The sequence below is a fragment of the Oncorhynchus nerka genome, linkage group LG28, assembly GCF_034236695.1.
Source record: "Oncorhynchus nerka isolate Pitt River linkage group LG28, Oner_Uvic_2.0, whole genome shotgun sequence".
Lineage (NCBI taxonomy): Eukaryota > Metazoa > Chordata > Actinopteri > Salmoniformes > Salmonidae > Oncorhynchus > Oncorhynchus nerka.
Window position 1 is genome coordinate 66,448,406 of NC_088423.1, and position 16,320 is coordinate 66,464,725.

The 16,320-nt window shown below is 49.2% G+C and overlaps 1 protein-coding gene across 1 annotated transcript in view; it reads right to left on the minus strand.

Moving 5' to 3' along the window:
* Nucleotides 1-16,320, minus strand: part of LOC115113554 (coiled-coil domain-containing protein 102A-like) — a 70,537-nt gene that overhangs the window by 17,939 nt on the left and 36,278 nt on the right. Inside the window, exons 2-6 of the mRNA XM_029641334.2 lie at nt 14,869-15,601; nt 12,985-13,202; nt 12,094-12,202; nt 11,118-11,234; nt 10,152-10,361 (exon numbers count right to left, since the gene is read on the minus strand). Of these exons, the coding sequence (XP_029497194.2) occupies nt 10,152-10,361; nt 11,118-11,234; nt 12,094-12,202; nt 12,985-13,202; nt 14,869-15,510 (1,296 nt within the window). The 5' untranslated portion in view covers nt 15,511-15,601. The remainder of the gene's footprint in view (nt 1-10,151; nt 10,362-11,117; nt 11,235-12,093; nt 12,203-12,984; nt 13,203-14,868; nt 15,602-16,320) is intronic.

Sequence of the window (16,320 nt, forward strand, 5' to 3'; positions counted from 1 at the left end):
AAGATGACCGTGTGATGTCCAAGAGAAGAAAAAGAGAAAGAACTGGAAGAAGGAAAAGATGACCGTGTGATGTCCAAGAGAAGAAAAAGAGAAAGAACTGGAAGAAGGAAAAGATGACCGTGTGATGTCCAAGAAAAGAAAAAGAGAAAGAACTGGAAGAAGGAAAAGATGATCGTGTGATGTCCAAGAGAAGAAAATGAGAATGCGTGACATCACTGTGTCACGTTATCTGACAAAGAACCACTTCAGAGTTTGGAACTTTGAAGTCAGTGAGATGCAGCGGAATCAGACAGCATTCTCTACTGTTGGATCGAAGGTTTCGCTCAGCTGTAATGTGGGTCTGAGTGTCCTCTGCGAAGGGACCGCTTCGATAAAGAGAGGAGGGGCGAGTCGCCGGGCTAAGAGCTGAGTCTCCATAAAACATGAGGGAGAGACTGATGAATGATCTATGATGATGAAGGTACTCACTGGAGGTGAGAGACGGAGATTATGCACTCAAACTGATTCACAGACACACTGCCGGGAGCGTGTGTGAATGTCTGCACGCACGCACGCCTACGCACACACACTGGAGGAATCCTGTCCAAAAAGCACATCAAATGTAACACACAGCTGAAGAGCCACATAATGACACATGTAGGAAACACCCTTACAGATACATTTTTCACACCAAGCTTGACAGAAACAGACATGAGCAGTAAGACACCCAGCCCCATAGCCAATCAGTAAATAAATAAAGAGAGGTTGGAGGGAGCGAGATAAAGAGGGGCGTCACGCAAGGCTAGCTGTTTAAATGTTTCTCCGTGACTGGCTCCAAGACCCTGAAATGTGTCATAACATCCGCTTCACTGCACTGAAACAAAGACACACACGACACAAAATACACTACACACTCTAGTCAAAGTGACCACACATGCTAGCATTAACGTGAAGACACGACGCACAAAATGACCCAACACGTAGCGAACCAGCCAGGACGGAGGAAGATTCAAAAGCTATATGCACACAGACATTCTTCACACGTGATCTCTTCCACCCACACTCCCGTCTCCCCTCCTCCTCTCCCATTAGCATATTTTCATACATGTATTGACACCCACACACACAGATGCATAGCCAAGACAGAGATAGACAGCGCATAGGCCTACACACACACACACGAGAAATCTCGCTTACACACTATATTTTACCTGAATAGTTTTATCATATGTAATATAGTATTCATTTAGAACCACATACTGCACACCCACCCAATCCACACACACACACACAGACACACAGGCACACACACACACCACACACTGGATAGTAGAATTGGGTTGATTATGAGGCTGCCTGAGGGAACGGAGCCTATTGCTATGCTCCAGCACGATTGGTCAGGATTAGATCAAATCTATGGAGATGGGAGAGGGGGAGGGAGAGAGAAGATGGTGAAAGAGTGATTCATCAATGTGAAACTGGGGGCACTGGGGTGGTAATGGTTCCACAGTCAGCTAATGGCTCCATAAGCCTATCTCTACTGAGCTAGGTGTGTGATTCACAGTGGCCCCCTAGAGGAACCAAAGAGCTGCCAGGGGGAGCACCTATCCTCCCCAGGCTACACCTCCGCCAGACAGCCTGCTCACACAGTTCCCCCGGGGTGTGTTCAGCAAGACACAACATTTTGGAACCGTCGACAATGTTTGGCAACTGAACGTGTCCTTGGGTACTGTCTATACCTGCCATTCTACAGACGGATCCAACTGGGCTGATTGAATACGGTCTTAAAGGCTAGACAGATTAAACCAGTCTGCCCTGGACCATACTTAGCACAGTTTAAAATTCAGTTTGCAGGCTGCAATATCCATAATTAAATATCTGTAGTATTTTCAAGGCAAACACTTAGTCATAATATAGCTGAAGTTCTCCCTCTGCCTAGGATGTAGAGACTCCCTATAGGCAATAATAAACACACACACACAGCTCCAAGTAGACCTGGCCCCGACCCGGGTTGCCCCTATGCAGGGTAGCAGAGCCCAACTGCAGTAATTGAGGGAGCAGGTGCATGGCCTTGGGGTCACCACCTGCAACTGCTGGAGTTCATCTCCCCACGCACCTGGCAACGGAGAAAACTCATTACCCTGGCCCATCCCCGGCCCTGCGACACCTGCCCCAGCCGCCTGCTCCTTGGCCTATCCTCACCTTCCTCTACCTGCTTCTCTCTTCCATACTGGTGCTACTCCTCACCATCCTTAATGTTTCACTTCTCTACAATACCACTGCTCTGCTCTCTTCCACATCCGTACCACTATGATTTCCCCCTTCCATATACACACGTTTTCCTCTCACCTTCATTTCACCTCTCCTTTCCCTCTTGTCCTGTTTCCCGCCTCCCTTTCTCATAAAGATATTTTGCTGACCCACGCCCTGTAATGTACTTCTCTCATCCTCCTCCTCCTCCTCCTCTCCTCCCCCTCTCTCCTCATAGCTGAGAATAAATGTCAGGTTCAAAAAAGAGCTCCTTGACGAGGGGAAGGAAGGTAGGTCTGTCCTGTCAGAGCACACATCAGGGCAGATTTTCCTCTTTTGCTCTCTCTCTCTCTTGCCCTCTCTCTTTTGCTCTCTCTCTCTCTTGCTCTCTCTCTCTCTTTCTCTCTCTTTTGCTCTCTCTCTCTTTTGCTCTCTCTCTCTCTCTTGCCCTCTCTCTTTTGCTCTCTCTCTCTCTTGCTCTCTCTCTCTTTTGCTCTCTCTCTCTCGCTCTCTCTCTCTCTTTTGCTCTCTCTCTCTCTGTCACACACACAGACACGTTTATCTCAGTCCTCCAGCCTGAAAAGCATGTTCCCTCAAATAACCTCAGTTTCTGCATGGTATCAGTAAAATCCCTTCCTCTCTGATTCCCTCTCTGCTTCTCCTGCTCACAAATAGTATAGCAGTTCTATTTGCCCTTCACACACACAGGAACACATAACACACACACAGACAAACACCCCCCTCTACAATCTCCTGTACCTGTTCTGTGTCCCTTGTCAGACTCAGTGCCACTCCAGCTCTCTCTCTCACTCTTAATTACATCTCTGGGCTGCCTGGGAACTGCTGCATTAGTTACCAGGCTCATAAATAAGCCATCCAGGCAAGTAGTAATGGGAGTCATTTACACTGAGCACAGGCCACATGGCCTACCTGCAACTAACAGGCCTGTTAAGGCTGAATGGACTTCAGGGGGAGCTCCGCGTCACACTGACTGACGTCCCCTGGTTCTGCTCTGACACACTGGAGACACACACAAAAGGTCACGCTCTGTGCGCTGTAGCATGTTCTCCCTCTCCGTCACATGCTGTGCAGCAGCATGTTCATATTCAGACGCACCTGCCATGCAAGGTTGGGCACTCTACGGATTAACAATACGCATTCATGGAGTATCAGAGGGAGGAGGAGAGAGAGGAAGGGGGACGGTGAGGCGGTGAGAGCGACGGGGATATGACTCCCTCACGGAAAGCACAGCGGGTCCAAATGGAAAAGTACTGAGACGGGAGCCCTGAATCTGAGGAACAAGACAAATCGTTTCATACTAATTAATCCCAGATGTTATAACCACACGCCAGGAGAGCTCATCTACATACACACGCACGCATGGAACGACAACAAAACAATGACTGTGGGTACAGGTACACACACACACACAGACGCAAACACTGCAACAAACACACGCATATTAAGCGTATCCGCCTCAATGAAACACACACATTGCAAACCCACGCAACAGACGCTGTGATGATAATGAAGCTAGCTAACTAATGTAACCTGTTAACCGGCACCAACAGTTTGAGAGAGTCAGTCCCTTATAAAAGCAGAGCAGATGAGTAGTGTGGATGGGCTCATTAATCATGTGGGACTGACCCCTCCCATCTCCATGTTATGTTCCTGGAGATGGGAGGGGCCTGGGGGGGTGACATCTGCAGGGTAGAGCAGGGGCAGCTGTTTCAGGAGGGGGGGGGGGTGTATTGGCCCTATATGCTGCAGCTGCATTGAATGGAGGGAGGGTGGAAAGGTTTGGTTGAGTTTACTTGTGTTTGAGAAAGATAAAGAGAGGGAGAAAGAGAAAGACAGAGGCAATTGGATCAATGGAACGGAGTCAAACATGTTGTTTCCATGCGTTTGGTACCCTAGCCTTGATTCCATTCCAGCCATGACAATGAGCCTGTCCTCATATAGCTCCTCCCACCAGCCTCCTCTGGTTGACCTGGTGATCTCTCTCTCTCTCTCTCTCTCTCTCTCTCTCTCTGCCTGTTCTGTCTCCCACACTGCCGCTTCACACAGTACTAGGACCTGTGCTTCCACATTCATTTTTAACCTAAGAATTGTTTACGCACAGATGTCTGGATCAGTGTGTGAAGCTGAAATAGAATCCTGCGGCACTCCCATATTAAATCTCATTTCTGTACTGTCATCTGAACATGTGTCACATCTTTTACTAGGGCTTCATAATGTGGACGAGAGTAGTGCCGGCAGAGAAATGAGAGAAATGTGTGAGAAAGTGTAAGTCCTTGTGTGTGAGAGAGAGAGATCGAGGTTAAACTGTACATGTCTGATTTGTATGTAAAGTGAATGCAAGGTGAGTTCATACTGTGTGTGTGCATGTGTGTGTGTGTGTGTGTGTGTGTGTGTACGTGTGTGTCACTGAGGGCAGGGGCTTGTCTCTACACATAGGGAGATTCATCTTATTCATCGAGCATAAAAGATGAAACCCGGTGTATAGTATTCTAATATATAGCCGAGCAGTTTTCCTTGTCACCTTTAGCATATGTCTTGACTGAGTGATGTGGCGGAGAGCCGTCTGAGCATCTACAGAGGCTTCGGGATTAACTACCTGCAACGCAGACACACACGCGCAGGCACGCGCACACACACAGAGTCACACATGCATAAGCACGCACACACACTCACACACGCACAGATGGTGAGACGGTAGGGTAAGCCAGATCTCAGTGGGGATGCTGGCGATGGTAAAGGGTGTGTGCTTCTTGGCTGGGCTACAGTTGGCAAGAGGGGCGGCTCATTGTTACAGACTGGAACTACGAAGAAGGGACTCACCTCCTAGAAAACAACATGGATCAAAGTCAACAACAACCAACAAACAGTCAACAACCACTTCTTCAACAAAGACAACCTACAGTACCGGGACAATTCCAGATTAAAGGACACTGTGGAGTTACTACTGCTGATAGGTTCACACACACACACATATTGATACCAGACAGACAGACAGACAGACAGACAGACAGACAGACAGACAGACAGACAGACAGACAGACAGACAGACAGACAGACAGACAGACAGACAGACAGACAGACAGACAGACAGACAGACAGACAGACAGACAGACAGACAGACAGACAGACAGACAGACAGACAGACAGACAGACAGACAGACAGACAGACAGACAGACAGAGCGCTATCCCACATAGGGAGAGATCCCCCTGAGGCTTGGCCTTGTACGAGGCCTCTGGGAGGAGAAAGAGAAGAGATGGAGGGAGCACAGGGGCAGTGTGTGTCAGACAGCTTAGACAGCACACTGATAAACCTCTGGCCTGTTCTACAGGCTCTCAGCTCAGCCTCTGTATCAAACCTCTCTTTACCCCTCTCTCTACACTTTACTTTCTTCATCAATAGGCTGCAGTTCAACTTGTCTTCAATGTGACCAATGGAACCAATCCACGCACGCACACGCACGCACACACACAAACGCACGCACGCACGCACACACACACACAGGGGGAACAAACCCACAGTGGCCTACACACCAAGATGGATGACAACACACAGGCACAAACACAGTCCCATTCCCCCTCTCTCTCCTCAGGCCATCTGAATTGTACCGCGACAGAGGACATCAATCTCCTAGCTGGCCGTGAGTTGCTCAGAAAGTCTGGGCTGAGGATGGATATGATTTTGGTATCAATCACACTTTGTTCTTTGTCGGTGTCGCCACAGTGTCTTAATCGCTCTGCGTGTTTCTCTCCCCCTGTCTCGATCGATACCCTGCCTCAACAACACACAGAGAAGGACATACATCCAGCCCCACAGTCTCAAAGTCTCCAGCCTGGCCTATTTGTATACTAGAGACACACACACATACATCCTATTCCTTATCTGGGTTGATATACTTGGTGCTTGGCCTCTTCTTTTCAGGTCCTCTACTCTCCACACTCTCACTTACTCCCCGTTGCCCTCTATCTTTCTCTACCATCCTTCATCCATCCATCTTTTCCCTCCTCCTCCCTCTCGCCACCCCACCCCACCCCACCCTGGCTGACAGAGAGTGTGTGAGAATGACTGGATGAGAGAGAGAGAGAGAGAGAGAGAGAGAGAGAGAGAGAGAGAGAGAGAGAGAGAGAGAGAGACAGAGAGGGAGAGGGATAGCGAGAGCGAGAGAAGGAGAATGAATGAGTGGGTAGGTGGGTGGGTGGGTGGGTGGGTGGGTGGGTGGGTGGGTGGGTGGGTGGGTGGGAGAGTGAGAATGAATGAGTAAGTGAGTGGGTGAGAGAGTGGGTGAGCGAGAGAGCGAGAGAGAGAGCGAGAATGAATGAGTGAGTGAGTGGGTGGGTGAGAGAGTGAGTAAATAAGTTACTAAAGGAAAGTGAGTGTTGAGTGAGAGTGTGGGAGAGAGACAGAGACAGAGAGAGAGAGAGAGAGAGAGAGAGAGAGAGAGAGAGAGAGTGAGTGATGGCTGTGGTGCGTATGCAGGGTGCTTTAGGCCCAGTCTATAAATCTGACGGACGGTGCTCATAACGAGCCTACACCGAGTGGTTTTATTCCTCCATAGATCCCTCAAACAGGGCACAGCTGGACCCAGAGATTACACCCAGACAGGGATAGATCGAGAGGGAAGAATGGCGGGAGGGAGGGACAGACGGAGGGAGAGCAACATATCCTCTATATTCTCCTCTATTCTCTCCCAGGGGTGACCTGATGTGTCACACGTGATCAGTTGCCACAGAGTACGGCGCTCTCATTCCACAGCAGCCAGCTAGAGACCATGTCTGATGAACACATGCGTCGTACGTGTCTGATGAGAGGCATATTTCCTACGTGTCCAACAACCAGGCAGAGACCTAACGACTAGAGATGATTCACAGCCGTACGGTGTGTAGTGTAATGTGTTTAACACTGGAGGGAGGCTGTATGCCATACAGCGCACTGAGCCCTATCCAGCAGAATGCATTCATGTCATCTAGTGCACAAGGACACTACCCAGTCGGAACAGGCCACCTGCTCTTGATGGATAAGGGTGCCTAATCTCTGTGACATGGGCAGAATTTATGGACAGGATAATTGGGTCCTGTGGCAGTGTAGCACTGAGGGGGACGGATTTGAACGGAAGAGGTTCCTCCATCTCCAGGTGTCTGTCTGTGTGCTCCACATTCACTTTCCTTCCCACTACCTCCCTCTGTCTCCCAGTTCACGCCAGACTATTTGCAAATAAGTATCCCTCAGGGCGGAAGGCCTGATGTGTGTTGATCCTAGAGCCTAGCGGGGTAAGAGCGGGGCGCCAGCAACCGAAAGGTCTCTGGTTCGCATCCCCGAGCCGACTAAATGAAAAATCTGTTGATGTGCCATTGCTCCTGTAATTAATTTGGGATAAGGCACACAACTGTGGGACGTTTTGGAGTCAACATGGGCCAGAGTCACTGTTGAATGCTTTTGACACCTTGTAGTCCTGGCGAGTTGAGGCTCTTCTTACGGGCAAAAGGGGGTGCAACTCAACATTAGGAAGGTGTTCCTAAAGTTTTGTACACAGTGTATGTCTGCTGCAGAGAGACAAGAGGGAGTCGTCTGACTTTTTATTTTTAAAGGTGGAGAACAAGCTATAGGATGAAAGTTACCAGAGTTTTGGCACAGGTACAGCCGACAAGCGCTAGCTAATGCTCATTTTTATATATTTTTTTATTTACTTACAAATTGATCAAATTACAATATTGTCCCAAAATATACTGAACAAAAATATCAATGCAACATGCAACATGTAAAGTGTTGGTATGAACCTAGGACTAGTTCTAGAGGCATGGAGAGGCAGCGTTAGTTATTATGCCCCCAGCCCCTGGAATAGCCTGCCAGAGAACCTGAGGGGGACCAAACTGTGGACATATTTAAAAGAGATCTTAAAACACACCTTTTTAATTTTGCTTTTCCTCAGGGTGCTTTTAGTCGCTCCGTTTGTATTGTTAATTCTTTAGTTTTTATCCTTTTATGTTTGTTGTGTAGTTTTTTTTCTACCTTTGTTTGTTTTCTTTGAAGCACATTGCATTGCATTGCATGTCTGAAATCTGCTGTATAAATAAAGTTTGATTTGATATGATATGATGAGCTGAAATAAAATATCCCAGAAATGTTCCATATACACAAAAGGCTTTTCTCTTAAAGTTTATTTACATCCCTGTTAGTGAGCATTTCTCCTTTGCCAAGATAATTCATCCACCTGACAGGTGTGGCATATCAAGAAGCTGATTAAACAGCAGGATCATTACACAGGTGCACCTTGTGCTGGGGGCTATAAAAGGCCACTCTGAAATGTGCAGTTTTGTCACACAACCCAATGCCACAGATATCTCAAGTTTTGATGGAGCAAGCAATTGGCATGCTGACTGCAGGAATGTCCACCAGAGCTGTTGCCAGAGAATTGAATTTTCATTTCTCTACCACAAGCTGCAACGTCATTATAGAGAATTTGGCAGTACGTCCAACCGGGCCTCATAACCGCAGACCACGTGTAACCACATCAGCCCAGGACCTCCACATCCGGCTTCTTTACCTGTGGGATTGTCTGAGGGGGGAGGGGGGGTGCTGAGGAGTATTTCTGTCTGAAATATAGCCCTTTTGTGGGGGAAAACTCATTCTGATTGGCTGGGCCTGACTCCCCAGGGCGTGGCTGTGCCCTTGCCCAGTCATATGAAATCCATAGACTACGGACCAATGAATTTATTTAAATTGACCGATTTCCTTACATGTAACTCAGCAGAAAATGTGTCATTTCGCGTTTATATTTTTGATCAGGATAATATGACGATACGTAACTATACATCCCCCCCCATCACAAGTTACAGGGTCCTCAGGTGCATGACCCCAGAAGTGTATATAGGAAACCCAAGGGCACATGTATGACACAGGTAACATGTAACATTACCACATCAAATGACTAAACTCCAGTCCCACGGTGAAGGAAATTTCTGATGAACAAGTCAACGAAGTGAAGCTGAGACCAGGCTTTGTGGTATTCAGCTCCGGCTACATCGACTCGCCCCAACGTCAATAGTAATTATGTAACGCTTATCTTGTACCTATGTTTGTGCTCTGTAGTTGAGTGCCTGTCTTTGATTGCTGAAATCCATACTTTTTCAATAAATGTTAACCAAATACAATCAGACTGTTTGCTCATTGCCACTTCTGTAAGACGACAACTCAGTGCCAATGCACGTGCCAATTGAATCTCAACAAGGAAGCAGCCTGTGGTTGTATTTGATTCATGCTTATTGAAAGTATGGATTTCAACAAACAAAGAAAAGGCACCCAACTAGAGGGCAAACATAGGTACAAGGTTAGCGTTTCACCGTTTACATTTTGTCGACATTGGGCAAATGGATGTGGCTGAATTCCACAAAGCCTGGTCTCTACTCCACTCCCTTGGTGGGGTTCATCAGAAAAGTAGAGTTTAGTCAGCTACATAAAATGGTACTTGGGCAAAAGCCTGGGGGTGTAGGAAACCACTCCTGGGTAGACCACACTAGTGAACCTCCCATATGTGCCTTGGTCAGAGGTGCACGGAGGGGGGAGTCAGAGGTGCACAGAGGGGGAGTCAGAGGTGCACGGAGGGGGAGTCAGAGGTGCACAGAGGGGGAGTCAGAGGTGCACGGAGGGGGAGTCAGAGGTGCACAGAGGGGGAGTCAGAGGTGCACGGAGGGGGAGTCAGAGGTGCACAGAGGGGGAGTCAGAGGTGCACGGAGGGGGAGTCAGAGGTGCACAGAGGGGGAGTCAGAGGTGCACGGAGGAGTCAGAGGTGCGGAGGGGGAGTCAGAGGTGCACGGAGGGGGAGTCAGAGAGCACAGAGGGGAGTCAGAGGTGCACAGAGGGGGGTCAGAAGTGCACAGAGGGGGGGTTCCTGCTCTCTGCCCTCACCTTGCTCCTCTCAAACAGCTCAGTCTGGATGGTCTTGAGGTCAGTGTCCAGGGCACTGGCCGCCTGCCGCCGTTTACGGGCCAGCTGTTCCTCCAGGTCCTCCGTCTGCGCCCGCAGCTTCTTGTTGTCCCTCTCAAGCGCCAGCTTCTCGGTCTCCAGGCGCTCCCGCCGGCCCCACTCGGCAGCGTTCTCCACCTGCAGCCGCTCCATCTGAGGAGGAGTGGGAGAGGAGAGGAGGGAAAACCATGTCAAATCAGAGGGAGAGGACGAGGTCAGAGGGTAAGTTGAATCAACCAATCGCTGTACCAGAGAGGAATATTGGGACGCCTCCCTGCAGTCAGTCAGTCAGAGCACCAGTGTCCGGGTCGTGGCAGTAAAGACCTTTGTAAATGCTCTACAAGTGAATGGATGCTACATTAGCACTTTATCATACTCTCCTTTCCTTCAGCCTGCCAGCCACCACAGCAGAGCCATTAAACATTCACAGGGTGTATTCCCATGGCTGATACCCGAGCAGCGCATTGCTTGGGCAATGAGAAAGAATAGAGGAGAGGAGAGAAAAGAGAAGAGAGAGGAGAGGAGAGGTGTGAGGCACGTGGGGCTGACAGTGGGCTGGTGTAGGGCCCCCGGGGGCCGCTGGGAAAATGTGACATGCTCCTCTGAGGGGGGACAGGCGATGGGAGGAGGGCTCTCTAATGAACACTACAAAGGAGAGGACTTGTTCCCCTCCACCATGAGCCACAGTCATGAAATATACTCTCCAAAAATTACAACTTAGTATGTCAGTGACGCACTGCCCACCCAGCCAGCTCCCACTGCCACCATGTTACCTAGTGGGTCACATGGACTCAGAGACAAGTGTGCACTTGAGTTCAATTGCTGGTGAATGGGCTGAAGCACCCCCATTAAATGTAAAGGGATTTGAGATCTATAAAACGATAGAAGTGTGTTTTGTTTAAGCCTCACCTCTGCTCGTAGCTCGGCCAGTTTCTTGTCCATACTAGTGCGTGCCCCCAGCTCATCCTCCAGGTCCTCCGACATACGACCCAACTCATCCTGGTGTATCTCCTTCAACATGTTGAGCTGAGAGGGAGAGGGAGAGAGAGAGAGAGAGAGAGAGAGAGAGAGAGACAGAGAGAGAGAGGGAGAGGGAAAGGAGATGGATGGATACAGCCAGACAGCAGGAACATTACAGGTGTTAAGCTCCTTGGCAAGAATGTGGGCATCCATGGACTTAGCGTTAGTTTCTCTCCTCCTATAAACTGAGCCACCTTCGAGGATGATACATTCCCATGCAACATGACGTTCTCACTCAGCTGTGCAGGCTACAACGGTTTCTCCCGTTAACCTCGGTGATCCCACCGTGGTCCAGGCACATATTACACACCTGCCACATCTCCACCTTCACCTCTCCTTCTCTGCACTCTCCTTCTCATCAAAACAGTCATTCCCGCTCTCACTGTTCAAGTCCCTCTTGTCGCTCCTCTCCATCTTCTCCCCTCTCCTCCACCACCTCTTGTCCTCTCCTCTCTGCCCTTCATGATATCCGGAGAGATTTTTCAGTCTTCACTGACGAACCGGCCAGTCCATTCACGGTTTTCCAATGACATCGACGGGCACACACACACACACACACAATGCAGAGCTTGTCTGCATTGAGCACAGAGTGCCTCCTAGTGGCTGTCTCCTGTAAACACACACCCTCTCTGGCTCTTTGAAGCTGCTGTCTCAGCAGGTGTGTCTGTGTGAGGTGGATGTGTGCCAGTCTGCCAGGCTGTATTCCCAAGGCCAATATGGCGCCAACTCTTCTCAGACCACCAGGATGAAAGGGCTGACGTTTGATGCCTTTGACCCCGTTTGATGCGTGGCCTCGGAGGGCACGTATACGTCCCCTGGACGGTTGTTGGGGGATTAGAAGGTAAAGGTGACCCTTGGATCTCACCTGTTTCATGGCTTCCTGCTTGGTCTTGTTCTGCTCCTCGTATTTGAGTTTCCATTGGTTCAGCTCTGTTTCCAGCTTTTCTATGCTCTTACTGAGTGCATGCTTGTCCCTGGGGAGAGAAGAGAGTTGGTTAAATAGTGCTCGAGCAACATAGGTGATGACTATTCAACAGAGATAGATCCCAAACCTTCCGAGAACAATCTCAAACACATGCACAATATTAGTTCTGAATATTTAATACAGGAAAATAGCTGTGCCTATTCAATGTTTTTGAAGGAAGAGACTTGACAGAACCCGTGTCCCCAAAATACTATGTAACCATGTTGCCATCAAAACAGAGTTGGATAGATGTTATGATTTAACTAAAAGTGACAGCTGACTTCAATATTCTGGGTGAATATAAATGTCTTCTCCTGAGGTCAGCAGGGTGCCCATGGCACTGACAGAATGAATGTTCCAGAACAGCCCAACAGAAACCAGTCTTACAGACAGACGGGCTCTGCCAGACTGTTGGACCTGAAGATGCAGACCAATCAGCAGCCTCCAGAGAGCTCAGAAAACAGTTATGATTCTAATGGAAAAGATAATGGGTCTGATGGTAGTGTTGGCGAGAGCGGGAAGTTGCAGCAGTGCCAGAGCTGAGCTCAGGCAAAAAAACAGGAGGCTCTGCTTGTAAATTATGAGACTGGCATCTCAGCCAACGGTGGAACAGAGGAGAGACAGAGCAGTTACTCGTGTACACTTTCTACACACTCAACATGAATGCTAATTTCCATACGAGCCATAATATATCTGAGGAAAGCACCTTCACATAATTGAACAGTCCTCAACCTCTCTAAATATTGCCCTCCTTCAGTCTCGTTCCCTCCTCCCTCGATCCCCTCTCCTTACTCGCGTTCTTTGAGCAGGACCTTCTGTGATTCGTCGAGGCGGAGCTGGAGGGCGTTGATCTTGCCGGGGTCCTCCTCCATGGCAGCGATGTCATCCCAGAGCAGCCGGCTGCGGTCCTGACGACTCAGGGCAGAACGCAGGCTGCTGGCACTACGGGCGTCCCACGAGTCTGGACCTTCCGCCTTGGACCTCAGCACGGACTCCAACATCTCCAGCTCCTAGGGGGAAGGGGAGATAGAAGGAAAGAAACAATGACAGAGGATTGAGAAAGTGGAAGGGAGGAAGGGAGGGACAGACAGAGGGCGTAAGGAAAAGGGAGAATCCGGGAGAATGACCAGAGAGAAGAGAGGAGTGAGGAAGAGGGATATATGCAATTTCATTCACTGTTAGTCTACACCTGTTGTTTACGAAGCATATGACAAATCAAATTTGATTTGATTAGATGAACCATGCAGTGGAGTCACTCCACTCTGAAACCCCGACGTCAGCCATCACAGCTCCACTCCAAGAGAGAAGGCTGGAGAGCGAAGCACACTCCGAGACGCAAATATTTACTTTTCTTAATTAAACCCCACCAGGGAGACAGGTTTTTTCCTAACTCAACAGCGCCGGTACAGCAGCTATCACATTACGCCCTATCCCAATTCCCTGTCTATAAAAATTAAACTCCCAGGACGTTTGACGGAGAAATCAAAAACTTTTTCAACCACATCTTTTTTCTTCTCTTCCTTCTCTTCCTGTCTCTGGGAACCACGCAGGGCTCCGGACCCTCTGCCAACTTCCTGTTACTGAGAGAGCTGAGCACAAGAGCACAACCATCCGATTGAAGGAAAAACACAGGCTGTTATCAGTGGTGGCCAGCAGGGGGACCTAGAGGCTCATGTATGAGGTGGAGGTGAGCGAGCAGCCGCTGCTCCTCTCACTCAACCCGCCACATGTGGAAGCACTCATCGTGTCTGTGTAAGACAGAGGGAGAGAACAATGGAGGGGCAGGAAATGGGATTGTATGTGAGCATCCCCACAATGCCCAGCTCATTTTCACGCTGCTGTTTATCCAGCAGTGATTTATTATGCATGGCCAGCTGCTTGCCTAGGGAGAGCTCAGTGTTGGCCCATGGTGAGCCACTGAGGAAGAATCTGACTGGACATTCTCCTCCAGGTTGTACGTCTTCTCATGATTCACTTGTTTTCTGTTTCCCCTTTGGCTCCAGACTGGGAAACTGAGAATGGTTATCGTCATTACCTTTCATGCCTGAAGTGGACCTCCTGTTCAGTATGAGTGTGAGAGTGTGTGTCTGTCAGAGTGTTTCCAAGGAAACAGCAGCCCACCCCGTGTGTGAGTTGGCTGAAGGTCAAGTCAGATTGCTAATGACACTGATCTGTATTCACTGCTGCTTGAGCTGCATACAGCTGAACACTCCTTTCCAAGTTACACATTTCCTAAAAACAGAAACCTCATCTTGTCAACTCTCAACAACGCGTTCTAAGTCTAAGGGACTTGAATATACATTATGATCCCAGGTAGAATGCTACCCTACTGTAAACCTGATGAGCCAGCTCAGGGAGTCTATTTTGACCTGTGTCTAATTGACAAAGGACATCTGAGAACACTAACAGCTACAATGATTCTATTTTAACGACAAAAGCTACACTTCAGCGGAGCTCCCACTGAGGCACAATGCTGGAGGTTAAGCTCTGAGACATATCTGCTGCTGGCTCTTCATTAACAAGATGAAACGCTGGCCCAAATAAGTGACTGGTGCTATATCTTCTACCAAGAACTTTGACCAACCTTTCCCCTGGCTCAGATCTGTGCTGGGTTATAGAGTACTGTAGTGTGTCTCTGACATTGTTTGGTACTAAAGTGTGTGACCATTCTCCCACCTTTTGTCTGTCAGGTTTATCTGTGTCCACATCTCTCACTGGTTCCTGTTCTGGTGACCCGGGCCCCTCGCCCACCCTGTCCTGCTTGCTGTCCACAAGGGGCTGTGAGGAGGAGGAGGGTGGGGTGGTGGGTGGTGCTGAGGGGGCGTGGGAGGGCGAGGCCTGATCAGCACGGAGACGCAGTGCTTCCTGTCTGAGTGTCTCGTTCTCGGAGGCCAGTTCTTGGCGCTCCCGACGTGCGCCCATCAGCTCCTTGGTCAGGGTGTCCAGCCTCTGGCGGAGCTGCCGCACCTCGTCCCGTGCCCGGTTCCTCTCGGAGCGCACCTTGCTCCACTTCTCCCTCCAGTTGGCCGTGCAGTCCGACCACCAGCGCATGGTCTTCTCCATCTGGGCAGCTCGCGCCCTGGCCTCCTCCAGCTCCCTCAGACGCAGCTCCTCACGGCTCTCCCAGTCCCCAGACTCGCCCAGGCCAGGGGAGAGCAGCAGAGGAGGGCTGGAGCTGGGGGTGCCCCCCGTGGGGCTGGGCGTGTGGGTCAGGCTATCAGGAGAGCGGACCCTGTCCGGCCCCAGGCCCAGGCCACAGAGCAGGCCCGCCCCGGACTTAGCGGCCTCGGCCATGTGGGGGCTAGGGGTGTGGTTCATCACTGAGCCGATGATGATCCAGGAAAAAGCAGGAAACACGAGCGATGCTGTGCACTCAGGAGTGCATGGTCGCCTTTACTCAGTTGGCTACCTGCAGATTCAAACACAAAACGGAGACACTGGTTAGTTGGACAGTACTAGGGCTGTTGCAGTGACCATATTACCACCACACCTGCGGTCACGAGTCATGAAGACAGCCAAATTCCACATGACCGTTTAGTAACGGTAATTAGTCTTCTCCAAGCTCTGATGCTGCTGGTCATTAGTAGCCTACAAACCTTGCTAACTACCTGGTACTCAGCAGTCTATTGTCCCTGTAATCACTCTGACATCAACGCAAATGTATTCAAAAATCTGATCAAACATTTCATGAGAGCCCATGAGCTCATGTTGCGCAAAATGTCTATAGGCTATGCAATTGCGTGAGAAAACAGAGTGATGGCCACTGATAAAAAGAGGAGGATTCCACCAGCTTTCTATAGGCTAGGTCTACTATATTTATTTCTCAACTTTCCTAATATTAAGCACATTGCTTATATTTACAACAGGACTATAGCCTACCTGGTTGACATGAAAATAAACCACGGGGAAAAGCATCCTCCATTCACTATTTCAGTGCATAGATGACAAGCATTTATTCCCGCTGCCCATTTCAATACAGGTGCATGATAATGGTCCATTCTAAATCATAACAAATGTCACACATATATTATTTAGAATATGTGAAAACAAGATTAAATCAAGAATAGTCTGATGGGTGACAATATTAGCCTATCACTTGTGAATTCTATATTATCGCTTGTGAATGAT